Source organism: Amphibalanus amphitrite, unplaced genomic scaffold (genome assembly GCF_019059575.1).
Source record: "Amphibalanus amphitrite isolate SeventyFive unplaced genomic scaffold, NRLGWU_Aamphi_draft 001967F_arrow, whole genome shotgun sequence".
Classification (NCBI taxonomy): Eukaryota; Metazoa; Arthropoda; class Thecostraca; order Balanomorpha; family Balanidae; genus Amphibalanus; species Amphibalanus amphitrite.
In genome coordinates this window covers 17,150-44,125 of record NW_024883460.1, presented here as the reverse complement: position 1 = coordinate 44,125, position 26,976 = coordinate 17,150, and the positions used below count along the sequence as shown (strand labels likewise).

Below are 26,976 nucleotides of genomic sequence, written 5' to 3'. Positions count from 1 at the left end.
TTCGCAAGAAAATGACGCTGAAGTGAACAAGATTGGTTGAAAATGATATTCAAGTAATTCCTAAAAAGAAACTACTAATCGATCCTAAGGCTTATGAGCAATTCATGTGTCTTTTTTTAAAATTAATTTACCTCATGCGATTAATTTGCATTTGCATTTAATTCATTTAATAAGTAAATTTAAATAGACATGCATTTTTAATGAAATTTTCGGAACAGGTGACAAGTTATTAAACTTATGTATGTACGGTTATTATCATTCTAAGGATTCTATTCATGTGAAAGATCCATCATTTATTGGCAAAATACAGATATAATGTTTCATTTAAAATATGTGGCCATCCCCCCCCACCCCCAGCGTGCCAAATTATGAACTATGTTTTTACTACAGATACGTCAAAACGGGACTCGCAGTGTGCAGAAAATATATAATGTACAGGGTGTTTCTGAAAATGGTGACACATTTGTTTTGATATTTGGAGGAATTTACTGCATTTAAATGCACGTGTTCAATACACGAGACGAAGGAATAGTTTTTGGAAATTTGTTTGACAGCATCGGTGCTTTCATTCATCACGCCGTATTACTGACATGAAGGAAAAGGCTAAGATAGTGCATTTTTACTTCGAAACCAATTTAGTTGTTTTGACACAATGGCGCTCATCTTGATCTGGATCTTGATCTGATTTGGACAACCGGATCTGGAGCGAGAAGGCCCAGGACGAGGTCGCAGGTCAGCTGCACCCGCCCCGATGCACTGCATGGTGCGCTGTGAGCAGCACGGGCATTATCAGCCCAATCTGGATCGCAGATGACACGGGCGACGTCCTCACGGTGACGGCGGAGCGCTATCTGCAGGTGCTCAAGAAGTTCTGGACTGCGCTCCAGCGGAAGTGTGTGGACACCAGCAACGAATAGCAGGATGGTGCCCCCCGCTCATGCAGCCACTGTGACCCTATACGGTGGCTACAGGAGCGCTTCGGGGGGGGGGGGGGGGTATCTCCCGAGGCACCCCCACCAGGTGGCCACCGAGGTCTCCGGACCTCACGCCGGCGGACTTCTACCTCTGGGGTCATGTCAAGGAAAGAGCCTACAAGAGTGAGCCCCGAGACATCCCCGAGCTGAAGGCTGCGGTCCGCGCGTGCGTGAGGGCGGTGACGCCCCAGGAGCGCCGCCGAGTTCTGGAAGCAGTGCGCCGTCGGGCTGAACTCTGTTTGGCCAGAAGTGGTGGTCACTTCGACAACCTGCTCTAGGTTCCGGGAAGGGGATCAAATAGTGATCATTGGCGATGGATGTTAATTTCCAATGATGACTGATTAGTTGTAGCCTATGACAATGTGTGTGCGTCAATAAACATAAGAGATATAGGAGGAATAAATGTGTCAGCATTTTCAGAAACACCCTGTACATATGTAGCGTATCTCATATCTGCAACTTGTTGACACACCGTCATGCATGGTAGTGCAGTGGACGCCTGCAGACCAAACTAAGGAAGTCGTTCGTGGATAAGCTGCTAAAGAGCATGCCTTAAGAGCTCTTTTCTCTTGCTTTCAGAACCAAGGAAACATCAATGGCGAAGTCACGACGATCCCCGGAAGGAATCCAATCAACCAGGCGAGAGGACTGTCCAAGAAAAATGGCATCATTGTCAACGAGGTGAGTGCAGGCTTGGAACGAGGGCTTGCAGCTGGGCTTGTAACGCACTGCCTTCTGGCGTTGGTTTTCGGAGAATATGGCAAGGGTGTCACGAAACGTAGGGGTTCTTTCTGCCTTCAGTAGCGGCGGAACACCTTCAATTAAGGGGGGGGGGGCACTGCCGACTTTTGGTCCCATTCTTTCCATGCAACGCCCATAGGGCTAACGTTAAAATGCCAAAATCAAAGAGGGGCACGTTGCCCCGGTGCCTTCCCCGTTCTGCCGCCTATGTCTGCCTTCTATGACATCAAGCTTATTTTGACAACTACTTATATAAATCGAACCGGAATTGCTGCGCTATTTAACCCGCGCCCCACTGGGGGGGGGCTATTTATAGCCCCCCCTCCCGTTTTTCTTCAATAACTTCCAAACCGCTTGACGGATCGACGCCAAACTTTCAGTACCTTCGGCTGCATCAATTTGACACCCTGTGTCAAAATTTGAACTTCGTAGCTGCCATAGGTCGGCCGGAAATGACGTCAGAGTGACGTCATGTTCGTCCGATTTCGACGCAAAACATTGAACCACGGTAATCGCTCCCAAGAGCTCAGTTTTTAAGCTAGATCCAATTTCTTTGCATGAAAGGACCAGAATTGACCGCGCTATCAAACTGCTATCTCGGATTTTCAAAATTTTGAACATTTTGAAAATTTTATATAATAATATTCAAAATTTATATTTTTATATTTTTTTCAAAAAGTTTTTGACTTTTCGGAAAAACCGGAATATATGTGACAAAACGCATGATTATGACTAACTCTAGCAAGTTTTAGCTAAATATCTTCAAAAATGGCCAAGTTATACGCATTATTGCAAAAAATTCACAATTATTAATTTTTCAAATCAATTTTTCAGTACGTATTTGACATCGTACACCAATATAAATGGCACCATCGTGTTCCTGAGCTCAAACTGCATCCAATAGACACCTTTTTTGTTGAAAAATTTCAACTTCAAAATTTGACCTTTTTGACCTGAAAGTGACCTGACCTAAGCTACATTCGACTCAAAATGACCTCGAATGACACAGACGACATCAAATTCGAAATCTATGGCCTAAATGGACCATAAAACATGTGTCACGTGACCGACGCATGATATAATATTTTCGTGACCTGTGATGACCTGACCCTGACCTGAAAATCAAAGTACAAGTTTGGTACCCTCAAGGTATCTAGAGCATCTGCTCACGAGTGTGGAAACCAAAAATGAGCCTGATCTGACTTGTAAGACGGCGGCCAGAGCCCAAAATGTGAACAAGCCAAAGTGCTAATAATTTTTACTTTGACCTGACCTGTGACGTCATCGGTGACCTCGAGGTCAATGAAATTAGGTTTCGCTCGACAGTTTTTCCGGGGCTATCAGACGCCGTTTGAATTTTGACGATCGGCCCAGTAGTTTCGGAGTTAGGAGGGGGGGGGGCTATGAATAGCCCCCCCCCCCCAGTAGGGCGTGTTATACACAGACCCCAGTGGGGCGCGGGTTAAGCTTTCCATCGCTGCCTTCTTATCCTTTCCTTCTTATCTTTTCGGAAGCTGGGGCCTCCATACAGGACGCGCTTTAGCTACAAAATCTGTTTCCAAGGGCTCTGTCCAGCCGAACACGCCAGCTGTGGCCTGTAGGGCAGGGATTCGTTCATGTGATGGCGTAGAACTCCCTGGTATTGGGCGGCGCAGTACATACCTGCGCTGGTAGACTGCACCGCATGACACGGTGACTTCAACTGCAAAAAGGCCAACAGCAACGAATCAATTGGCGAAACTGGATAAGACCGTTTGATTGAAAACGTACAATTACTATTAGAGCCATGTTTCACGACAAGCGTGCTGTACTGTTGACGCTTCATTTTCTTATTTCGTTTATACTATCATATAATGCGTGAATAATCATATGATTTTTTTTTAGCTCACAGTCCGCTGCCGAGTGTTTTGTATCTACGTCTTTTTAACGAAGATAAGACGTTGCCAAGTGGCTGCAGAATGGAATCGCATGCGATTTACTCGACATCTGTCTGAAACAGAATGTAATTACGTGGTTGGCTTCACCTTGTATTATGCAAATGTGTTTTCACATAAGTTATAACCAGGACTGTGCTTGATTCCGCTTGGCTAAATCAAGGCCATTTATGTTAAGTTTCAAATATACCTAATTGAACAGGATTTGATAAGTGAAGAAGATGAATTAGGAACGCCTATTGCTATTTTGAATTCAAGCGAAGTTTTCATTGTTTCTATATTTTGCGCCGCAAATTCGCTATATTGGAAACATGACATACACTTTTTTGAAGTTGTAGTGATCGCCAGTTTCTTTTACCATTCATGGATCTTGTAAATTTATCGATTCTTTGGATTATTTTTACATCACAATTCACAGCCATGCCTTGGGTCGTTATTTTCATCATGAGCAATGCAGGATAGTCATTATTCCCAGTTCAGGACGCCCTTTTAGTGTGTGACCGCTGACCGCGCGCCTCTGCCCTCAGCGGCTGCCGGTGCTGTCCGGGAAGCGACCGCAGCCGAACGGCTCCAGCCAAGGCTCGTCAGGCCGCGGTCTGCCCGTCATCAGCGGTCTGAGTCCCTCTGAACAGGGACACGGCAGCCGAACGGACACCCACGGCCGGCCGCTGCCCCTCAGACCCTCCGGTGAGTGAGTCTGGGACCCCTCAGCAGCCGAACGGACACCCACGGCCGGCCGCTGCCCCTCAGACCCTCCGGTGAGTAGCCCTAGGACCCCTCTCGAACGGACACCCTCGGGAGGCAGCTGCCCCTCAGACCCTCCGGTGAGTGGCCCAGGGACCCCTCAGCAGCCGAACGGACACCCACGGCCGGCCGCTGCCCCTCAGACCCTGCGGTGAGTGAGTCTGGGACCCCTCAGCAGCCGAACGGACACCCACGGCCGGCCGCTGCCCCTCAGACCCTGCAGTGAGTGAGTCTGGGACCCCTCAGCAGCCGAACGGACACCGTCGGCCGGCCGCTGCCCCTCAGACCCTCCGGTGAGTGAGTCTGGGACCCCTCTCGAACGGACACCCTCGGGAGGCAGCTGCCCCTCAGACCCTCCGGTGAGTGAGCCTGTACCATCCGGTTAGTAACCCAGGGACCCCATGGCAGCCACACAGACACCCACGTCAGATCCCTGTTACTGAAATCATCCGGTGAGCGAGTAAGACAGAGATTCTGCCTGTGTGGGAGGGGGCGAGTGGGGTAAAATCAGACCCCCCAGATACGGTGCGATACTGACCCCCTGCCTCTCCCCTTCAGATGCGGTGCGGTACTACGCCTCTTACATGTCCGAGTACGAGCTGACCGAGATCGAGCAGTACGACGAGATCTGGTTCCTCGGGCTGGACGCCAGCAAGGTGGCCGGCGACGAGGCGCTGCAGCAGAACGGCGGCTTCGACGACGAGCACGGCAGCTACGTCAAGGTACGGCATAGTGCGACAGCTACGTCAAGGTACGGTACGGTACGGCAGATACGTGAAGTTACAACATTCAGAACACTACGGTAAAACAATGTGGCTATGTAAAGGTACGGCACAGTTTGGTAAACACATACCGGCCTAAGCATGTTTGGGTGAGCCAGAATGAGTGGCAATGGCATAAGCACTGATCAGTTTGCTCTAATTAAACAGAATTTCGAAATAACAGTGAAGAGCCGGAGAAGGGAATGCAGCTGGAGGCTTCTGATGTGATTTTCTTTTGTTTGTTTGTTTTGTTGGGCTAGGCCCTTTCGGTCCAATTAGACCATTTCAGAGCCGGGAGGATAATAGGATATAGGGGGAGACATTGGTCTGGGCAGGCACCCTAGTGAGTCGCCGGGGCTGAGCCCGTCCAGAGGACAGGCCACCCAACCCCAAGGCACTCACTGCACCCGGCTACGGGGTGCGCTCCCTCGGGAGCAACGGTGCCGCTCCAAGGGAGCAGCCCGCATGAGATAAAGTTGCCTGTCCAGCCCGGAGGGGGGTTGCGGCGTGGAGGAGAAGGATTTCAGTTTCCTGAGGATAGAAGCACGGGACGGTCGTGTGATTTTCGTGTAGGCCAGCAATTTCTAGATCAGCGGGATACCTAAAATGCCTCATGACAGTCCATCTCGCTGCTTCCTCAGGTACCGCACGACCACATCGCGTACCGGTACGAGATCCTAGAGGTGATCGGCCGGGGGAGCTTTGGACAGGTGATCCGCGCGCTCGACCACAAGACCAACACGCAAGTCGCCATCAAAATCATCAGGTCAGTGCTTGGGGAGACTTTCGCCTAATCTAGCCTGCCTTCTGGAAAGAGTTGCAAAGCAAATTAGAGGGAGCTGATTATGCGTTGCATATGTTTCGCCTAAATACCTGAGAAAAAACGGACTTACCTATGCTTCTTTTACTAAGTGCCGCAGAAAAAAAAGCTTGTTGTCTTTGTGGACACTCAATAGTTTGTCTGGGGTCTGCCACTGTCTCTGACGGGTCATGAGTGCTGAGGACATACTTTCGTCAGATGTTGATAGCCGGTGAAGAATCCCCTATTCTCCTGTCAGATAAATCCTGCAGATAAATAAATAGATATGCATGAGGCATAGGCATTTATTTAATGATGAGTTGAACGTTAAAAATATCTACATGACACCAATGTACTCGTATTTGCTATATGTTTGAGTGACATAAAGTGACAAATGTATATTGATATAGACAAGTAGAAAAACACGGAACAAATAGTGCATGGACGCGTTTCGATTATTAAATCTTCATCAGCATGACATAATCACAGAGAAAACAAGATATAGCACACAAAACGATATAGCACATTTTGTGTGCTATATCTGGTTTTCTCTGTGATTATGTCATGCTGATGAAGATTTAATAATCGAAACGCGTCCATGCACTATTTGTTCCGTGTTTTTCCATAAAGTGACAAGTATTGTCATGGTTCATCGAGCTAGATGGCTTACTTCTGTTTTTTTTTTTTCAGGAACAAGAAGCGGTTCCATCAGCAGGCGCTGATGGAGGTGAAAATTCTGGACCACTTGCGGCGCAGGGACAAGGAGGGTGGCTACAACATCATACACATGCTCGACTACTTCTACTTCCGCAACCACCTCTGCGTCACCTTCCAGCTGATGGGGTGCGCGACTTGACCGGCTGGCTGCCCGTGTGGTTGAATAACTCGACATATCATAACTCGAGTAAATCAGGTTAATGTTTGCTGTGCAAGCTGATTTAATGGCTCCGAGACCTGAGTTTGATAATGAAATTATATATTATTTATCATAGATAACATGAATCATGTTACATTATTCATGTTGTCTATGTATTTATCAATAAGCTGCTCATCCCTGCCTCCTGTACTATTTGTTCGTTGAATTGTTGGGAATCCTAGATGCACCAACTGCATATAGCTTTACCGTCTACTTGCCCTGGCTCCGTCTTACCGTTCACCCCGTGCTCACGTCCCGACCGTCCTGCCTCAGGCTGAACCTATTCGAGCTGATCAAGAAGAACAACTACCAGGGCGTGTCCATGTCGCTCATCAAGAAGTTCGCCGCATCCATGGTCCAGTGTCTGCGACTGCTGTTCAGGGAGGGCATCATCCACTGCGACCTGAAGCCGGTGAGAGAACCATGCAGACAGCCGGGAGTCGAGCAGTCGGGGTGTCGTCTAACTAAATGCTTGTATGCTGCACACCTGATATGACATACTAAAAGCCGTCTAAAACTGGTACCTTTTATAAGCATAACAACAGTTAACGCTACTATGCGACATTTCTTTTTGGCGTTTTCATTGCGCACCTACGTTGTCCTGTCTGCTCCACTGTGGCATGGTAAAGACGGTACTTGGCATGTCAAAAGCAATGTTCGGTACCATATTTCGATACGCACATCAACCTCCACAGGAGAACGTGCTTCTCAAGTCGCGGAGCTCCTCCAGCATCAAGATAATCGACTTTGGCAGCTCGTGCTACACCCACCAGCGCGTGTACACGTACATCCAGTCGCGCTTCTACCGCTCGCCCGAGGTCATACTGGGTCTGCAGTACGGCACGCCTATCGACATGTGGAGCCTCGGTAAGACCCCGCGGGTCGGTGGACTGGCCATACGGGCTGATAGAGAGTCGGTGATTACGGGAAAGGGGCGGGGACGGGGAGAGCAGATGGAGACAGTTAGGGAGAGAGATAGGTGAGAGATGGGAGAGAGCCGTAGCGGACGACGGACACGGAGGCACGGAAAGGTTTTGCGGGCAGGGTAGTAAAAGCTGCCATTAAAAAGGACAGTGCTGAAGCGCGCCATCTGATTAATTTATCTTTTCCAGCTGCTATGAATTGAACGATTAAACAGATGAAGAGCGATCGCGTAGGCTGGTGAATTCCCCATAATCGTCTTTCTATCGGTTGTTTCATCAACGGGACCATCAGATGTTCGATCACCTCATGGACACACCCGATGGACCCGGCTGCCGATCAGCTAGCTCCGGGTAGGTCCGGGCGGTTAGAGGGCCTTGGTCCGGGCGGACGACAGTCACTGCCACCGGCCGAGCTCGCGTCACTGCCATCGGCCGAGCTGGCGTCACGCCGTGCAATACCCGCGTGACGTCCAGAAAGCTGATCCTCCGAGCGGCTGCTCCGGCGGTGATTACGGCCAATGTCGGGTCGATGCGCGCTCAGTGTGGGCGCAGCCCGCAGTGACGGAACGCATCCGGCCGCATCGGGCTGCCGAGCAGGCGACACGGCATCCGCAGCCAGTGTGAGAGAACACTGGCCCCCGGAGCCAGTGTGAGAGAACACTGCCGTTGGTTTTAGTACGGCACGATACTTTTTGAAACGATTAGTGCTGTATTGCATACCTGCTCCATGAGTTGCAACATGGACTCGGACATAATTTCGTTGCAACTGGTAAAGTTTCGATAATCTTCCTCGGAGATGCCGACAATTGACATTCTGCCAGTTCCTCCTGAACAGACTTTGATATCATTAACTGATAATCTCGCTGTCAAAGCCCCTCATTACCCTGGGGAAGTGGTTTCCGATATGGTGCTCTCCGCTGGACTCAGATGACCCTATCATGCATTTCCGCATAGATTCGCTGTGACATGGAAACTATATAACTATAGCAACGGCCGGCTGTCGCTATGGAAAGGGCGGCAGCACTGCCAGGCTTCTCAGGCATTAGAAATGGACCTCGTCTCCTGTCGGCGGCGGCTGCCTCAGCGGCCGCCCTGTGTGGGCGGCGGTGCGGGGGCGGCGCGGGCGCGGGTTTCACTGGACGGCGGTACTGCCGCAGAGCCCTGCACTGCACGCAGTGCCTCTGTGTGCCGCTCTCTGCCGACCCGTCTATTTCGAGCGAGTCATCGATCAGGGATGGAGCGGGACGCTTCGTGTAGTATTAACCCTAGAACGCCTAGGGGGGGGGGGGGGGGGTTGTATCAACCCCCCCCCTGAGGTTTTTTCGAAGTGCACGCTAAACGGCTTGTCGTAGCGGGCTGAAATTTTCCATACCCTCTGGGGCAACCTTTGCGCATCTTTTGCCGAAAAAAAATTGATCGGGTCATGTCAGGTCACGGAGTTATGACGTCATAAGAGGTACAGCCTCCGGCCGGATTTTCACAAACTGAGTGCCAACGCCCGAGGTTTCCTGCCGGTGGTACGGACATCGGTTGATGGATCGTGATGAAACTTCCCATGCATGTTGGGGCAAGTATTGGCTATCATATGGTATAAGAAATTTGACCGGGTCAGGTCAGGTCACGGAGCTATGACGTCACAAGAGGAACAGCGTCCGGTACTATTTTTGAAAAGCGCCCGAACCACTATTTTGCTAATTCTTGTCACCTCAATGGGAATATGCAGCAATATTAGCTTCTATAGGGAGCAAATGGACCTCCCAAATCCAAAAATACAATCAGATTTCAAAAATTTAAATTTTGATTTTTCGAATTTCTGCCGCCGACTGTGACCTTGCCGACTTCCGGCGCTCCCAACGCGCCATTTTTAGAGCTAGGGAAACGAAATACATACCAAACGATAGAGAATTGATCAAGGAACACGATAGTGAAGGTTTCAAGTCGATATTTCCCACCGTTTTGCCGCAATCGTCGCTGAAAGTTGAAAAAAGTCTATTTTTCCGAAAATTTGACCTTTGACCGGTCAAAAGTAGGTCAAATGTTGACCTAGGACCAAAAAATATACCACCAATCGCGAGATCTCGTTGAGAGCAATCCGTTGGTTTTTTCCGCTAAGCTCTACGACCTTCCGTTTCGAAACGCCAAGGGGGGGGGGGTCGTAACAACCCCCCCCCTGGTCGTTCGTGTTATGAGAAATGGCCTGGTCGTGCGAGGGTTAATGGCACTGCCAGCCGGGCCCGACCGATAGGCGCGCGGCTCTCTCTGTCTCGCGCTAAAGAACCTGCACCGTGGCGTCCAGGAAACCGGCTAAAGAATCGTCCGAGACACAGGCTGGGAGACGAGATACCGCAGGTGGGGCCAGGGCTGGAGGGATTCAGCTATTATTCCCCGGCTCGGTGGAATATAGGGCGGAGACATTGATGTGACCGAGTTTCGGACCACACAGACGTGGTCAGAAGCCTTCTAGGATGCTACAATGCGCCGTAGATGTTATGAATTTGTTGGATCAGGTTATAAACATGCCATTTTGGCAACTCGCTCAAAAATGCTAAAACTCGTGTCAATGCCTGGAAAACTTTCTACTTATCACTCATGCACGCGCAACAAAATAATTATCCGTGGCTCGGTTAATCGCAACTTTTATCGTCGACCTTGTTCGGTTTATTTGTTCTTTGAAACGTTTGTGTCTTACAACAATTGAACAGGGCTCTCGCAGGGCGGCTCCACCAGCATGATGAATCTCTAGCTCACCGCGGCCTGTCTTTCTTTCCGCAGGCTGCATTCTGGCGGAGCTTCACACGGGCTTTCCGCTGTTCCCCGGTGAGAACGAGGTGGAGCAGCTGGCCTGCATCATGGAGGTGCTCGACCTGCCGCCCGAGGAGCTCATCGTGCACGCCACGCGCCGGCGCCTCTTCTTTGGTAAGTCCCCGCCCTCCTGCACACGTGGGTCTGCACTGTTCCCGTAACGTACGGCTATCCCGTGACGAACCCGCTTCGACGCCGTTTGCTGAAGCCCATTTCAATAACTTAGAATTGGCTGGGGTATGATTACTACGGGGAAAGTCCCGAGAAACTATCGCTCATCACGAGCTCAAGTGTTTCTGTTCTGAAAGCATAAATAATGAAACCAATGTATTGTCTCTAAGCGCCATGATTGAACTATCACTTAGTCCAAAAGTTATACCTATTGCTCTTACCTGTAATTTTTTTTTACTAACATATTATCATGTGTAGTGCACCCCTGTTTCTATAGGTTTTATAACATTAGCCGCCTGTCGCATCGCTCTAAATAAAAATTTGTTTGACATGTATCGGTGCTACTTTTAGTAGCAAAGCATTTGAGGCCAAGAAATCCTGGAACTTTTAGCACCAACTGACTCAAATTGTTTGCAGGCCTTTACGTATGATGCCGATGCCTTTTTTCAAACTCCATTATCGAGACTTGGTTACTTATTTCACTCCAATGCCGTATTCCTATAACGAAGGTAATGATTGCTCAGCAGAGACGTTCTTTCTCGCTATTTTTGACGGTGCTATAATCATATCGCTCCTTCTGCACCGAGCGTACCCTCTAACCACTAGCCCACCGCCTGAATGTCCGCTGCAGACTCGCGAGGCAACCCGCGCACAATCACCAACACCAAGGGCCGACGGCGGCGACCCGGCAATCGCCCGCTGCCCTCCGCCCTCAAGACCAGCGACGCCATGTTCGTCGACTTCATAGGAAAGTGTCTCACGTGAGTGGCAGTGACCCCAGTGTGTCATACTGTAGTGGACGTTACCGTTTCTTTTTATGCTGAATTACTAGCATCCATCCTTGTCCGGTGCACAAAAGTTACCGTTTTGACCAACTGCTGTGTACACTAGCATATAGAGATGTCAATCGGATACCAACTTTTTGGTATACCGATACCAAACCAGGGCCTCGGCTAACATGTTAACTGGTGGGCCAAATGGCCCACCAGTGACCCGAAATGGCCCACCAGCCTCAAAGATTTGGCCCACCAGTGATTTTCCGAAAAATCGAAGTTTTCCCTTTTTTCACTTTTCAAATTGAAGTAGCAGATCTTATCGTACATTTTCAGGCTGTAAAGTACCCATCGGTGAAACATATTCTTGTGACAAAACTTCAACCTATTGTTTGCAATATCCTCTTGGGTGGACTATAGTAACCACAACTTAAAAAGAAAAAAATCCACCACCTACGTCTTTGCTGTATGATTTTTACTTCGATTTCCATGTGACGTCACAGTACTTCCATGTCCAGTGGTGTCCGGTGTGCTCAACCGGACACCACCGGATATGGAACGGATATTAACGGATGACAAACGGACGTCCAACGGAAACAAACGGACATCACCGGACGCTGACAGTTCTCGTTCGTTTCTCGTCCGTTGGTCCAATCCGGTGAAGTGTGACCGAGGCTTTAGATTTTATGCAATAATCGTGAAAGACGTTTGCCTCTGTCAATTACAGATAGTGTCGGCGGCTTCCAGCCGATCGAGGTCTGCGAAAGTTCTTGCAAGCTTTCCGATCGATCGAGTGGTTGCAGTCACATAAGCATCTGCCGCAGACCAGTCGGTTACAAGAAAAACTACGAATAAAGAACAGACCAGTTCAGACGGTCGGGTATAAGCCTGCGAGCGATCTCAGACGGCTCGTCGATATACACGATATAAGCCAGAGTCAAACTAGAGGTAGTGTCGGCGACTTCCAGCCGATTGAAGTCTGCAAGCGATATTATGCGTCTTCACGACCGGTATGATGCTTGCAGTCACACATCTGACCAGTCGGACGAATTTCGAACCGTCCACAGTCAGCGTTCCAAAAATTTCTCATTTGGGCTGAAGATGACACTCAAGAATAAGAATGGATAATTTTCCACTCTCACATTTTGGGTGGCTAGAATTTTCCATTCAGACACCAAAGAGAAATCTGAAGTTTGGGACACTGTTCACCAAAAGCGTACATACTCGTAACTTAGTTTTTTAGAAAAATATTAGGGTTGCACAGTGCGCTTGGGCTTTTGAGTCAATTCTTTTCCATGCGACACCAATATTCATTTTCAGAGATGTTGGGGCTGCTGCTACAACCCCCTTTTGGGGTTCCTGCTACAACCCACTTTACTAAAGTTGCACTCGTGCTGTTCACAATTCCTTCCGATCCACCCGACAACGCCCGATCCCGTCCGACCGCTTCCGAATCTCCGACTAGTCGGCGAGCGATCCACTCAGGGCTCGCTGATTTTAACATCCGACCGGCCGTAAGTTATCGTCCAAAGTTTTATCTGCGTCAATATTTTGTGCATACTTGTGCGATTTTATGTGCACCGCCGGAGTATCGTCACTGAGAGAGTTGTGGGTCCCTACTCTCTACTCTCTTCTCTCTCTGAAGAGTCGGGGGAGGGGTCGAGGCCCGTTTTTTACATTTTAATATCATCCTGACGTTTTTTTTTTTGCAGAATTAAGTGGCCGAAATCTGGGGAGAAATCGAAAATGGGGGGGGGGGGGCTATGGCTACGAAGGTCAGTCCATGTCGCTGCCCAAGTGGCCCACCAGTCAAAATTCCTTAGCCGAGGCCCTGTACCAAACCGATACCAACTCGGTATTTGGTATTTCAATCCTAATGTGTTTGGTATTTTGTTGGTATCATAAACCCTCGCTAATGTTTAAGAGGCTAAGAAATCGGTAAAAAGTTGGCATTTTCCTCATGTTCCCAAGTTGGTTTGGTTTCGGTATTTCTCCACGGTTTTGGTTGGTATTTGGTTTGGTATCGGTATTCCGATTTTCCGTAATTGACATCACTACTAGTATACATAAGACTGGTATTTATATACCTACCACTCTCTCCACTCCCCATGCTCTGATGTCTCCCCGTTCGCATACACAGGTGGGACCCGTCCCAGCGACTGACCCCGGAGGAGGCTGCCCGTCACCCGTTCCTGGGCGGTCGGGTCAGCTCCCTGCCGCCGCCGCCGCCGGCCGTCCCTGCGCCTGCCGCCGCCGAGGAGCCTGCCTACAGCATCTACAAGATCTACCGCGGCCGGCGGCCGGTGCGAGACGTGGCCGCCGCGCCGGTGGCGGAGGTGGCGGCCGGCCCGCCCGCCCCGGTCCCGGCCGTCAGTCGCCAGGAGAGCAGCGTGGCGCAGGAGCAGGGCGACGGCAGTGAGGCGGCCTCGGTCCCTAGCGCCCCGCCGGTCGGCAGCACCCCGGCCCAGGAGCCGTCGGCGCCGACAGGGGCCAGCGAGCAGCCGACGGCGGCGCCGACGCGGCCCTCGACGGAGGCGACGAGCGAGGAGGGCGGCACCTTCCTGCCCCCGATCCTGTAGGGCGGCCGGCGCGCTGCAGCGGACCGGGCCGGTGTGTTGTGACTCTGTCTCAGGGTGACGCCTCACCTCAGTGTGTCTGATTTAGGTGGTGACCTCGCCGAGAAAGGTTCAACTGTTTGACGCCTGCGATACGGACATGGTGCGCTTTCTGACCCGTCGTTCACCCGCAATGTTTGTTTGTATGACGGTTTCCCAGTGATAGCGCCTCTTTCTGAAGGTTACCGTTTCCCTGTGCGGACCGCGTTTTTAGTGTTTAGATTTCCCGCTGTCTCACAATCCCGATTGTGGAGTAAATCCCTGAGTACACCCTGCGAAAGGCCAGGGTTCTCATTCTAGTGTGGCGACTCGCGTCCTCTCACCGTCAGCAGAAGCCTTGTACCGAACGTGAGGCTCTGGTCGCTGTTCAGCCGGTGAGCGGGCGGCAGGACGGTGTATCGGTGAAGGTGTGGTACCGAGGCAGCGCTGGTAGTGGGACAGGGATGGCCGAGTATCGGACGGTCTGTGGTGAGACTCAGCTAGCGCGTCCCTTCCATCTCCTTCCGTCCCGTCCTGTCCCTTATCCATACTGCCATCCATTCCACGGCGGCCATTCCTGTCCCATGCCCTATCCCGCATCGTCCCTAACCGTTCCGTTGCTCCTCATTCTGTCCGCCATCCTGGTCCCGTTCATACCCATCTCATCCCGACCCTTCCCAGCCTACTCTGTTCCGCTCTGCCTCCTTTGGGTCGCACATGTCGGCTCATTTTCGGCTAGTACGGACGGATGGGCGCTGTTGGAGTCCGTGTCTGAGTCAGTGTCGACCCGACTCCCCTGCCGGCTGGGACCGGAGCAGGATATGTCTGTATGTGTTCTGTGACCGACGCTGTGCCTCCCACTGTGTCCTTTGGCCGAGTCTCCGGTGAGACGGGTCCGACCCTCACAGCCCATACTGCGTACACACGATGCTGCGCCGGTGCCGTGTCATGCAAGGTCACAGCCCGACATTGCGAAGGTGTGATCAGTCGTCAGAAAATATTTTACGGCTTTTGATACGGAAGTACCATTAGTAGAATGTGGTAGAGAAAAACAAATAATAGAAATTTAGATATACCTATGCTAATAACATTGAACCAAAGAACACACCAAAGTATTTAGAGAGCGTGAAAGTGTGAACTGTGATGTATGCATGAATAGGACCGGATATGTGTACCTACTATTGAGCATGCGTGTGTTGTTCTGCGAGCGAGCGTTGGTGTCTTTGGTTCCAGGAAAGGAATATTTTCTCAGACAATAAATAATGTGCATATGAAGTCGTATTATATTTCAGCTGGGGCTCACCTTGGTCAGTGCGCCGTCTGGAGGCTAAATATTTACAGGACCTGTTGTGTGAAACTTCCATATCTACCGCATCGATCGACCACGTTTGTCATACACCTATACCTATTGGCGATACATGTCAAACACATCAAAGGCTTGTAAGGTTTGTATTTGAACATTAATTCACAGCTCACTGGCTAATTGATCACAATGGTGAAAAATGGCCTCACCAGCACACAATGCAGGTGTTCCCTGAGGATCATTTCCGTTCCAAAACTCCTAGAGTACTCCAACCTCTGCACAATATTCTTCCCGACATAATTAGTAATATCTGTAAATCTCGAACGAATTGCCAGAACTCAGACACCGCACTAGGCAGGTCTAGCAGCTCTCGGCCTAAGTAGATAGGGGCATTCGATCGGGCATTCGTTCTGTATCGGGAGATTAGCTAGACACGTCACACTGCGTCCTTCTCACTGAACTCAACAGGCTGTCGCAACCCGAGCAACTCGGAAGCAGCCATGCCAGTAGGCACTGGAGCGACCTGAACCCCGGCTCTCAACAATGCACCGGGAGTGCGATACTTTGTGGCAAGTATCCATTAGCTCTCCGGCTGGCCGGCACGGGGACGGTGAGGCTGATTTCCCTTGAAACATGACCAATATGAGCCGCGTGAAGGTTCGCCGTTATTATTGTTTTATGGTTTACAGCTCTAAACCCTTGCTAAAAGCCTTCGCAATCTACATACTATTACCCACGAATTATATTTTTGTACCAGCATCTGTGCTGTTTTTGTGCTTCATTTTTTTTGTCTTCTGTTTTTTTATGAATGTACTGTTATACTGTATGCTTCACACATTCGTATTTTAGCTGTAGCACTAATATAATCAAAGGTGTGATAAATGCCTGGCTTAATATCTTTCAATATCTTTCACTGGCCCATGAGAGGGGCCAGTGACAGTTTGAGCTTTTGTTTTTCCCCGAAAGAGCGCGTTCAAAATATATGCAACCGAGAAAATATCAGCCCATATCCAATAAAACTCATGAGGTTGTCGCCCCGAATGACACGACGACTGATTCGGTGATTGTACTGCGATATCAGCAATAAGGGAAGATGTGCCCCCACCTGAAATGACAGTCGGTCGACTAAGATGTGCGAAATAAGCGCGTCATCGGTGCTGGATCGCCTCTGTTGACGGCTGCTCCAGCCAATATGACTCACATCTACCAGAATTTAAAAAGTACGTTTGAGATGTCATCAACTGATTCGGTGTGCACCACTGGTTAACTAGCTGAGGCATTTCTGTAGATAGCGTCCCACCGTGGTTAACTAGGTGCGACTTTTCTGTAGCTGGCGAACCACGTCCTAATTAACTAGCTGAGGCATTTCTGTAGCTGGCGAACCACTCCCTGGTCCAGTGCGCACAGGTCGAAGTCGTAGTAGAGGGCCGAGTCCTGCACCTGCCCCGTTCCCCAGAGCAGCTCCAGCACGCGCGCCATCTCCTCGCTGTCGCGTGACGTCATGATCCGGCGCTGGAGCTGCAGCAGCTCCGACAGGTACTCCGAGGTGAAGATGGTGAGGTCGCGCGGCGCCGGCTCGCCGGGCGAGCCTGCTCTCCCGTCGGGCGAGCTGGGCCGGCCGTCGGCGTCGGCAGCGTCGGTGGGCTCCGGGCGGCCACAGGTGGTCGCCAGGTCGGCTGGCGGCTCGTCGGTCCCCCGGCCGCGGCCCGGCCGACCGGGACGGCCCGGCCGCGGCTGGGTCTGGGGTGACCTGGGGTCACTGGTGTTTGGGTGACGGTCGGGTGCCGAGTGCCGGCTGTCGGCCGCCGGAGGACGGGCCGGCGGCCGCTGGGAGTGTCCGCCGGCGGAGCACTCGGCACATCGATCGCCACTCGAGCGCCGCCGGTCGAATCGATCGGCGGGGGCGGCAGCGTCGCTGGGCCGCCGCCCGGCCGGCCAGGCAGCGCCGCTCGGGCACGAGCCGACCGCGGCTCGGGCCGGTCGGGCAGCGCCGCGCCGCTGCCGCTCGGCTCTCGGAGCAGCCGAGCTGTCCCCGCTCGCCGTGCTGGCCGAGTTGAGCCGGTCCCTGTGCGTATCCCGTCTCCGAGCCCCAGCCCACCGCGTGGTCTGGCCGTCGGCGGAGTCGGAGTCGGAGTCGGAGTCGGAGTCGGAGTCGGTGTCGGAGTCGCTCAGCCTATCAGTGGTGAGACGTGAGCGGTGGCGACTCGATCGGGGGTTGCACGTGGTGATCGGTTCGGGCGGTCCTAGGTAAAAGTCTCCCTCTGGTATTTTCTGCCGCCGAGCGGAGGGCGGTGACCTGGGCGAGCTCAGGGGAGACAAGGGAGACAGCGGAAGCTCGGGAGACAGCGGCGGAGACACGGAGAGCGGAGACATTGGTGAGAGCGGCTCCAGCAGCTGCGGGAGCAGCGGCATCTCGGCGGCCCAGAGCAGGCCGAGCGGGCCGGCCGCGCCGGCCGATTCGGGGGTGGGCGGCGTCTCACCCAGCCGGGTGGTGGTGGTGACGGCTGGGGAGCCGGCCGGCCCCGGGCGGCGCCGGCCGCGGGGCGGTGTCGGCAGCAGCGGAGGCCGCCGCCGGCCGCCGTCACCGGACGCCGCGGACCCATACCTCCAGGGGTGTCCCCGGCAGCCGGGCGGCGGGTGCTGCAGCCAGCGCGGGGGCGGCACGGCAGACATCGGCCGGTCCCGGATCCTCTCCTCTCTCTGTCGGTAGTCAGAGCTCTGGCTGGTGAGCCGTGAGCTCCTTTGAGAAGGTCGCCAGTGCTGCTGCGCGCTCCAAACATTGGATGTTTTATAATGGTTTGCTTCTGAGAAGCTCTCCAAAATGCCCGGAGAGTGAACAGATTGATCTGGAGAGTTCCACGACACCACGGACTGGCGCGATCTTTTCATTGCACGATCTTCTGAGAACGAATCGTATCCTCTTTTGAGTAGCGACTTTTCATCAGAGCTTCTCGCGTCTGACGGAAACATATTCAGACCTTCTGGGTTGACCTCTTCACTGTGTGTTACCCGCTTTTCACGGATATGGTTTTTGTTTTTATCTCTTCTGTCCAAATAGTAATGATCGGGTCTGGTTTTTGTTTTAGAAAGCCGTTCTGCTTTGGTTATGTCAGTCCCTCCAAAGCAAGTAAAATTCTGACTTTTGCTGGTCAGAATTTCGTCCCTGACTGTAGTGATTGAGCAGTTTTCTGCCACGTCGACCCTTTTCCTCATCACATACAGGTCACCTTTGTCCGAGAAGGACGTCTCCGTTCTCTGTACCCGGCACCGCGAGTTGGCCTGCGCTGCGATATTCAGTGTCACCTCCTCCTGGGCCAGGTCGGTGCTCTGACTGAGGGTGTGACCGGAGCAGCGCGGGCGGCGCCGCTCGGCCACCCGAGCCGAGTAGGACAGGTTGAGCCGCCGGCCGGACCCGGCCTCCGCCCGCCCTCTGCTGACAGAGTCGCAGAGCACCCTCTGCTCAGAGGTGCGCTCAGCTCGGCTGCCACCTGAGTCACCGACGGAAGGTGAGCGGGACCGCCGCGGCGCCTGTCCCGGCCCCTGCGGCCTCGGTGGCGCCCCCTGGTACCTGCCGGCGCCCTCTGCAGGTGGCGCCACCTGAGCCGACCAGGGGTCATAGTCCCTCGGTGGCGCAGCGTGCGGACCTCTACCCAAAGAACCGAACCTCTGTCTGACGGGCCGCTTAAAAGGGCCGCTAGGCGTGGGCCCGGAACCGAGACGGGCGAGCCGGCCCACCGGCGGCCTGGGCCGGGGCTCGGCCGGTGCCTGTAACAGGTCAGGGAGCGTCAACAGCGGTGGACCCGTGTCGGACGCACACAGGACGGGCACGGGTGCGGGATCACGGCACCATGACCATGCAGCCACGAGGGTGAGCCGGTGGTACAGTGTGCCACAGTCACTGTCAGAACGACTCGTTCTGAGGACAACGCAAGACCTGGAAGGAGCCGGGATTGAACGGTTTAGTGCTGCGGTGGAACCATGCTGAGGTAGCAGGTGCCGTCGAATGTGTTGGATGTATCCAGTGTAGGAGCTATGAGTCTATAGCACATCAATCAGAGTACAAAAAGGGTAACAAATAAACAGGAAACTAGCTCGAGATAACCACCGAACTAAGACTCACCGAATGTTGCCGAAGCAGGCCGGGAGCGGAGCCGGGAGCGGAGCCGGGAGCCGCGCTGTGACCGGAGCCGGGAGCCGACGCGCAGCTCCCGGGGCTGGTGAGCGGCGACGGGAGCCCGTCTGACCGGCGACTGATGCTCCCCGGAGCCGGAGAGAGACGCGAGCCGTCCCAACTGACGGGAGAGCACAGCGAGCCGCTTTGACTGGGGGGCCGGCCGGCGACCGACTGTGGGACAGAGACCAGCGTCAGCGACCAGCTGCGCGACAGATACCAGTGTCAGCGACCGACTGTGGGACAGAAACCAGTGTCAGCGGCCGGCTGTGGGACAGAGACCAGTGTCAGCGGCCGACTGTGGGACAGAGACCAGTGTCCGCGGCCGACTGTGGGACAGAGACCAGTGTCAGCGGCCGGCTGTGGGACAGAGACCAGTGTCAGCGGCCGGCTGTGGGACAGAGACCAGTGTCAGCGGCCGGCTGTGGGTGAGAGACCAGTGTCAGCGACCGGCTGTGGAACAGAAACCAGTGTCAGCGGCCGGCTGTGGGACAGAGACCAGTGTCAGCGGCCGGCTGTGGGACAGATACCAGTGTCAGCGGCCGGCTGTGGGACAGAGACCAGTGTCAGCGGCCGGCTGTGGGTGAGAGACCAGTGTCAGCGACCGGCTGTGGGACAGAGACCAGTGTCAGCGGCCGGCTGTGGGACAGATACCAGTGTCAGCGGCCGACTGTGGGTGAGAGACCAGTGTCAGCGGCCGACTGTGGGACAGAGACCAGTGTCAGCGGCCGACTGTGGGTGAGAGACCAGTGTCAGCGGCCGGCTGTGGGACAGAGACCAGTGTCAGCGGCCGGCTGTGGGACAGATACCAGTGTCAGCGGCCGACTGTGGGTGAGAGACCAGTGTCAGCGACCGGCTGTGGGACAGAGACCAGTGTCAGCGGCCGGCTGTGGGACAGATACCAGTGTCAGCGGCCGACTGTGGGTGAGAGACCAGCGTCAGCGACCAGCTGCGCGACAGATACCAGTGTCAGCGGCCGACTGTGGGACAGAGACCAGTGTCAGCGACCGACTGCGGGACAGATACCAGTGTCAGCGACCGACTGTGGAACATACCAGTGTCAGCGGCCGACAAAGGGACAGAGACCAGTGTCAGCGGCCGACTGTGGGTGAGAGACCAGTGTCAGCGGCCGGCTGTGGGACAGAGACCAGTGTCAGCGGCCGGCTGTGGGACAGATACCAGTGTCAGCGGCCGACTGTGGGTGAGAGACCAGTGTCAGCGGCCGGCTGAGACCGGGTAAGAGGCAGTGGGAGCCACCACCGCGGTCATCCGCCCCCCTCGTCGGTTCGCGCGAGTTGGCGCAGACCCTCGTCGGTGCGCGGGATAACTTTTGACTCAAGCAAGCCACGACATTACATTTACCAGCATCGTGTTCCTCTCGTCGAGACGCGTCGAATGAACTATTCCCTGACCTTGAAAGGTCATTTTGAAAATTTTACCACAGGTCAAGGTCATGACCTGACCGGGAAGGGTCATGGACTATTTTTTGCCCCCCTCGTATCTCTGAACCTACTGAACGGATCCACAAAACAAACGGCGTTCGAAAGCCCAGTCAAATTTGTCGAGAGAAATCCAATTTCATTAACCTCGGGGTCACCGATGACGTTACAGGTCACGTCAACGATAAAATGCTTTGCCGGTCACGGGTCTTTTAAACTTTCGATCCAAATTATCACCGGTGAACCGGGCGCGGGCAAGGTGGCGTGGTGGCCGTCCGTGGTGTCATTTGCAACAAGGACTGCTTAGAGGAGCACCCGGGCCCATAGCCACCCATTCATCCATTCGGACAAAATTTCTGAAAAAAAAATGCCGGACTCTCCCCTTGCTTCCATCCCTCAGAGTCTCGGTGATACGTTAGCTGTCCGTGATCGTCACGAGACACACGATTGGGTTGAACTTGGACTATAGTCTGGGTTGAACGTGTGTCGTCGAGCGGACAGAGCTAGACCAATGGATATCCCTTCAGTATACACTGCCTAAGGGGTGGAGGCGTTCAAAAATGCCTATGACGTTACAGCCCTGCCTCCGCTCCCATCTTTAAATTCCATCTTTAATCTTGAGATCAGCTTTTGGCGTCTAAAATTTCAGACCATGTCACTTTCGAGACATTCGGGCCGACGCAGCATGACCATTGCGTGTGGATGATGTATGAATACTGTGCGGATAATGTGGATGATTGATGTGGGATGGGCTGCTGAAAGTTTGGTGGCGAATAGGAGACATAAAAAAACAAAGACAGTGGAGCTCGACATCGTTCCTCTCTCCCTCGCGCTTTCGGACGGGGATGAACAGACAAGTGCTCAGTACAGTACTGTTGAGTGTTGACCTGCTCTGGTCCTTTCATTGCTGTTACCTGAGTGGACAGAGTCGATCGGGAGCTGACGAGGCCGGAGGTGGTGTGCCGCCGGAGGCTGGTCAGCTCCATCACCCGGTCAGGTCGCTGGTGACCCCCGGCAGACGGTCCCCTAGGCGTGCGGTCCCGGTCGGGTCGCTGCTGACCCCCCGGCAGACGGTCCCGTAGGCGCGTTCCCGGGAAGGTGACCTGCGGCGGCCCCTTGGACAGACCGTCGCAGGTAGAGGTGGCACTGAAGGTGGCAGCTTCTGGAGTAGTCTACTCGCGCGGCCCAGCAGGGCAGTTATTGGCTGCACCTGTCGCACTTCTCCGAGACGGTTCACCTCCCTGTCCCAGCACGGTGCTCAGCTCGGGCTCCGCCGGGCCTCCAGAACAACACCAAGCTCGAGATCACAGCTTCCGACCGGTCTCACCCACTGCCTGAGATCACTGATCGCTCCAAGCACAGTGCACTGCCCGGTCGACCACCGCACCTGAGATCTGGAGGACGGGGGCTGATGGGCGGCACCCGGCTGCGCCCGCTGTACCCCGGTGGACCGCGCCGGCGCTGTGCGTCGCCGCCGCCGTCTGACCCGGCTGGCGGGCGAGTCTCGCGCCGGCCGCAGCCCGGGGCAGCGCGGCACCTGGCCGGCCGCCGCCACCTCCGACCGACAAGGTCGACCGGCGGCCACCGCCGTGAAAGTGACCGCGCCGCCCCCACCCCCGCCCCGCCCCCGCCGGCCGCGTAACCAGAGCACGGGCGGCGCGCGTGCACCGTGCGGCCGAGCCCCGGGTCACTAGTCAGCCTGCAGCCAGGTCACCGGTAACCAGGGTCAGGTCAGGGCACTCCACCCCCACCCCCACCCCCGGTCACCTGTTACCGCCCCTACCCCAGTTCTGGTCACCAGTGTGTCCCGTGTAGACACATCAGGTCACATATCCCGAGAGGCGCGTCCTTCGGGTCAGGTCAGCAGTTTTCTCTATTGCGAGCTACATAAGTCGCCGCTTCCGAGTTGGTTCACCACCGTTCGGTGCTTCTATCCTCAGGATACTGAAATCCTTTTCCTCCACGCCGCAATCCCCTCCGGGCTGGACAGGCACCTTTATCTCATGCGGGCTGCTCCCTTGGAGCGGCACCGCTGCTTCCGAAGGAGCGCACCCCGTAGCCGGGTGCAGTGAGTACCTTGGGGGGGGGGGGGGGCTGGTCGGCCTGTCCATTCGGACAAGCTCAGCCCCGGCGACTCTCTAGGGTGTCTGCCCAGACCAATGTCTCTCCCTAATTCCTATCATCCTCCCGGCTCTGCAATGGTCTTGTCAGACCGAAAGGGCCTAACCCAACAAAACAAAAACAAAACAAAGTTGGTTCACCAGTCTGCCGTGTCAGGTCAAAGGCATCGGGTCACGACCAGCTCAGGTCACCGGTATCAGGTCACTTCCAGGCTAGGTCATCGGTAAATGGTCCGTCGTGTCACTGCAACGTCGGTATATCCCTCCCAGATGAGTATCTAATTGGGTGAGCGGGGATTCCCGTTCCCGGTCGGGTCTTCACAGATAAATGTGCATTGCAGGTAAGGTCACGGGCGTGCCTTCTAGCAAAGGTCGTCTCTTGCGGCTCTCGGTGACAGAAAGGTAACAGGAATGTGTTTTCTGAGGTGCCTGACTCGGTAGCGTTCGCCATTTGTGTTGTTTGTCAATGTGAATTGCACGATATCTTCCGCCAATGACTATATATGGTAGCTGTAAGCATTACTATACGCTCATTTACGAACTACTTTGGAAGAAGTACCTCAACTTTTGAAAGTAACTAACTAGACGGATCAACTATAAATTCAGTGCATGCTTCCTTTGCAGTTTTGATTCAATGCATCTACACATTTTAACCCTCGCATGTGTAGGGGGGGGGGGGGTCGGATGGACCCCCCCATGGTTTTTCGCGAATAACTCGCGTAAAAAGCGGCCGATCGCGACGAAACTTTCAGTACCCTCGCATTGATCAATTTTACACCTACCCTGAAAATTTCATGACCCTGACCCAAATGACCTTTGACCTGTGACCTCTTTTCCGAGACCATGTTTGGCCGGAATCGCGATTTCGCGTATGTCGGCTCCAGGGGGAGGCACTCGCCTTGGCCGTATATGGGCCAGAATGTCTAACGATTTCCGCCATGTTGTGTATACCAAAGTCTTGAAAAGTTGATCACTGCAATCAAACTGCAAGCATGAAGCAGCAGCACTTTTGAGTAGTGTACCTCTCACTAAACTGCACCTCTGCTACCGTACATGCAATTTATATTTCTGGTATACACAACATGGCGGAAATCGATAGACAAAAACAAGTCACCAATGCTCCTTCCAGTATATATTAGAGTTCAGTGGTCGGCTCGCACTAGCCGCGTGTTTGCAAGCTTTTCGTGGTTTCAAACGTTCAAACATGTGATTTGATGTTACTCCCGTGTGTGTCAAGGTCACCTGAAGGTCAGGTCAGGTCATTGACCTTTGGTGACCTCGGGTGACCTCGGGTCACTTTTTCGAGTTTTACATGTTTCTAGGCTAGTTTTTGGAGCTGAATTCGAATTTAGCAACCATTTGAACATTTACGAAGTAGTTTTGGTGACTTCGTAACATGTTACGAAGCTGTCAGAGGCGGTTGACACGTACTACGAATACCCGTCACGACGCCTACTGGTTGACCTGACCTGACCTGACCCGACCTGGTCTAAATGCTTCAAGACATCATCTGTGATCAAAACTAACACGATATTCGTGATCAGCACCCCGAAAAACCCCTTAGCAGCCACACTTTACGACTTTCTAACAGGTCCCGATTTTCCCGACTTTGGGTCATTGACCTGACCTGGAAGGTCAACCAATGACCTAGGACCTTAAAATTGGGTATCATCGGCTTCCTCTCGTCACGGGCAACACGCTCGTTTTTTCCGCGAAGCTCTAGCTCGATCAGGGGCCAAACGGCAAGGGGGGGTCCAACCGACCCCCCCCCCCTACACATTAGAAGCTGGCAAACGCCGCACACATGCGAGGGTTAACCCGCGCCCCGTTGGGCTCTGCCGAGCAACGCGCCCGGTTGGGGGGGGGCCATTTTGGCCCCCCCTAAGATCTCGAGAACCACGCAACATAGCGACAAGCGGTAAACGGCGTTGGATAGCCCCAACGGGGAACTACCTTGTGACCCAATTTTATTGACCTAGGTCAAACCGATGACGTCACAGGTCAGGTCAAAGGTCCAATTTTCACCGTTTACAGGCACTTCAAGAAATGCGTTGTAAAATCGAGTAAAATGCATTTCATTGAAAGTCATCGATGGGGAAATGTTCTTCAAACACATATTTTGCTATTTGAGGTCACTGATACCAGGTCAGGTCACAGAGGTCAGGTCACGGGGGGGTCACAATATGAAAGTATCGTGTGATACATGTTTTATGGTCCATTTTACATGACAAATGCGATTATATGGGTCAGGCAGCCTTTGGGGCCAGCTTAGATCACGTTTTGGTCAAGGTCAGGTCAAGGTCAGGTCAAGGTCAGGTCAAATTAGGTCATATTTCAAAGTTAATATTTTTGCATAAAATGGGTATCGAATCGATGCAGCTCGTCACGGGGAGTTCAATGGTGGTCTTTGTTTTGCCGTACGTGGTCTAGAATTGCTAAAAATTGAGTTCAAAAATTTGACGTCATCATTTTTGAACAGTTTTTTCGCTATAACTTGGCCAAAAAACGAGATATCGATCTGAAATTTGGTATGTATATAGAAGAGCACTGGGACTATCACATATATTCCGGTTTTTTCGAAATTCGGAAAATTTTTGGATTTTTCCAAAGTTTTTCTAAAAAAATCAATTTTTTGAATTTTTTTTGGTCAAAAACCAAAAATTTTGAAAATCCGAGATAGCAGTTTTGTAGCGCCGCTTTTTGTCTACTAGACCATAAAAAGAACTTTGAAATTGCTTGATAACTGTAGATTTGGTGAGCGTTTCAAGATTGCATGTTTTTTGCTCATTTTTGCTCGAACATGACCTCAGTTTGACCTCAATAACTCCTGACCTAAGGTGACCTAAGACTTGAAATTTGGTGTGAAGGTGTCAAATTGATGCCCGGGAAGGTACTGAAAATTTGGCGGCGCTGCGCGCCGCCGTTTTCTTGTTATTCAAGAAAAACCACAGGGGGGGGGGGGCCAAAATGGCCCCCCCCAACGGGGCGAGGGTTAAGCCAATTATCGTCTTAAATTGATTAAAATGCCACCTTTGGGTACATTACATTTATCTTCCAAGCATGGTTCTCGACTTGAATGCTCCCAAAATATAGAAAACTGCACAGACTGGTTATGATAAAGGTCACCAAACCACTTTCGATTTTATCCATTCTGCCCGTCCTGTGTCTGCAGATATTGCGCAACTGTGTCCGTTTTAGCACCCGCTGGGAGGCTGTCGGCAGTGGCCTATTTACCGCGCTGAGTTAGTGTTGCACGGCCGCACCCTGCCACTGGGGCCTGATCATGTGCTCTGCACAGGCGGGTCACGACGCGCCGCACCTCGGCTGGCGGACCGCCCTGCACCGGTCCACGGTCCGTGCCGTCTGTGGTCCGTGGTCCGTGGTCCGGGCACCTCTCAGCTCTGCCCCCGGCCGGCCGGCCCCTCCCGCGGCTCCACGGGGTGACCCTTCTCTCCCCCATGGTCACACGTCTCTCCCATGGTCTCACGGCCGCCGTTCTGACACCCCCCCTCCCCTGCCCGACCCAGCCGATCTGATCTCGACTGTTGCGTCACCGGTCGGTCGGGCGGGGTGGGGGGGGGGGGGGCGTTGTGAAACAGCCACCAGGCTCGGTGGACCGGCCACCGGCCGACGAAATGTGGCCCGCCTAAAAACCGGACACCTTTATGGAGCGCCGTGCAGTTTAACACCGGTCTCGGTTTTTACCACCCCGCTGTCAGTGGGGCTAGGAGAGGGGATATAATTTGAGCCCCAGGTAAATTGGGTCACTGGGGGCATGGCAGGTAATGAGCAGTAGACCGCAGGAAAGACG

General features: G+C 53.2%; 2 protein-coding genes across 2 annotated transcripts in view; one reads left to right on the top strand and one right to left on the bottom strand.

Moving 5' to 3' along the window:
• The window catches only part of LOC122375956, a 36,501-nt gene extending 21,094 nt beyond the window's left edge, over nucleotides 1-15,407 (top strand). The window contains exons 3-12 of the mRNA XM_043355573.1: nucleotides 1,554-1,655; nucleotides 4,177-4,336; nucleotides 4,952-5,115; nucleotides 5,796-5,920; nucleotides 6,644-6,796; nucleotides 7,143-7,281; nucleotides 7,565-7,736; nucleotides 10,565-10,708; nucleotides 11,397-11,526; nucleotides 13,679-15,407. Of these exons, the coding sequence (XP_043211508.1) occupies nucleotides 1,554-1,655; nucleotides 4,177-4,336; nucleotides 4,952-5,115; nucleotides 5,796-5,920; nucleotides 6,644-6,796; nucleotides 7,143-7,281; nucleotides 7,565-7,736; nucleotides 10,565-10,708; nucleotides 11,397-11,526; nucleotides 13,679-14,117 (1,728 nt within the window). The 3' untranslated portion in view covers nucleotides 14,118-15,407. The remainder of the gene's footprint in view (nucleotides 1-1,553; nucleotides 1,656-4,176; nucleotides 4,337-4,951; nucleotides 5,116-5,795; nucleotides 5,921-6,643; nucleotides 6,797-7,142; nucleotides 7,282-7,564; nucleotides 7,737-10,564; nucleotides 10,709-11,396; nucleotides 11,527-13,678) is intronic.
• Nucleotides 15,408-15,565: 158 nt separating this feature from the next.
• LOC122375955 (translation initiation factor IF-2-like) lies at nucleotides 15,566-22,510 on the bottom strand. Its single transcript, XM_043355572.1, has 2 exons — nucleotides 21,960-22,510; nucleotides 15,566-19,780 (listed from the first exon to the last, which is right to left on the bottom strand). The coding sequence occupies exon 2, from the start codon at nucleotides 18,646-18,648 to the stop codon at nucleotides 16,789-16,791; it is 1,860 nt and encodes a 619-aa protein (XP_043211507.1). The 5' UTR covers nucleotides 18,649-19,780; nucleotides 21,960-22,510; the 3' UTR covers nucleotides 15,566-16,788.
• Between the last annotated feature and the right edge of the window lie 4,466 nt (nucleotides 22,511-26,976).

Bases quoted from the DNA above. Each gene is read 5' to 3' on its own strand.
- LOC122375955 (XM_043355572.1), bottom strand. From the start codon at position 18,648: ATGAGGAAAAGGGTCGACGTGGCAGAAAACTGCTCAATCACTACAGTC.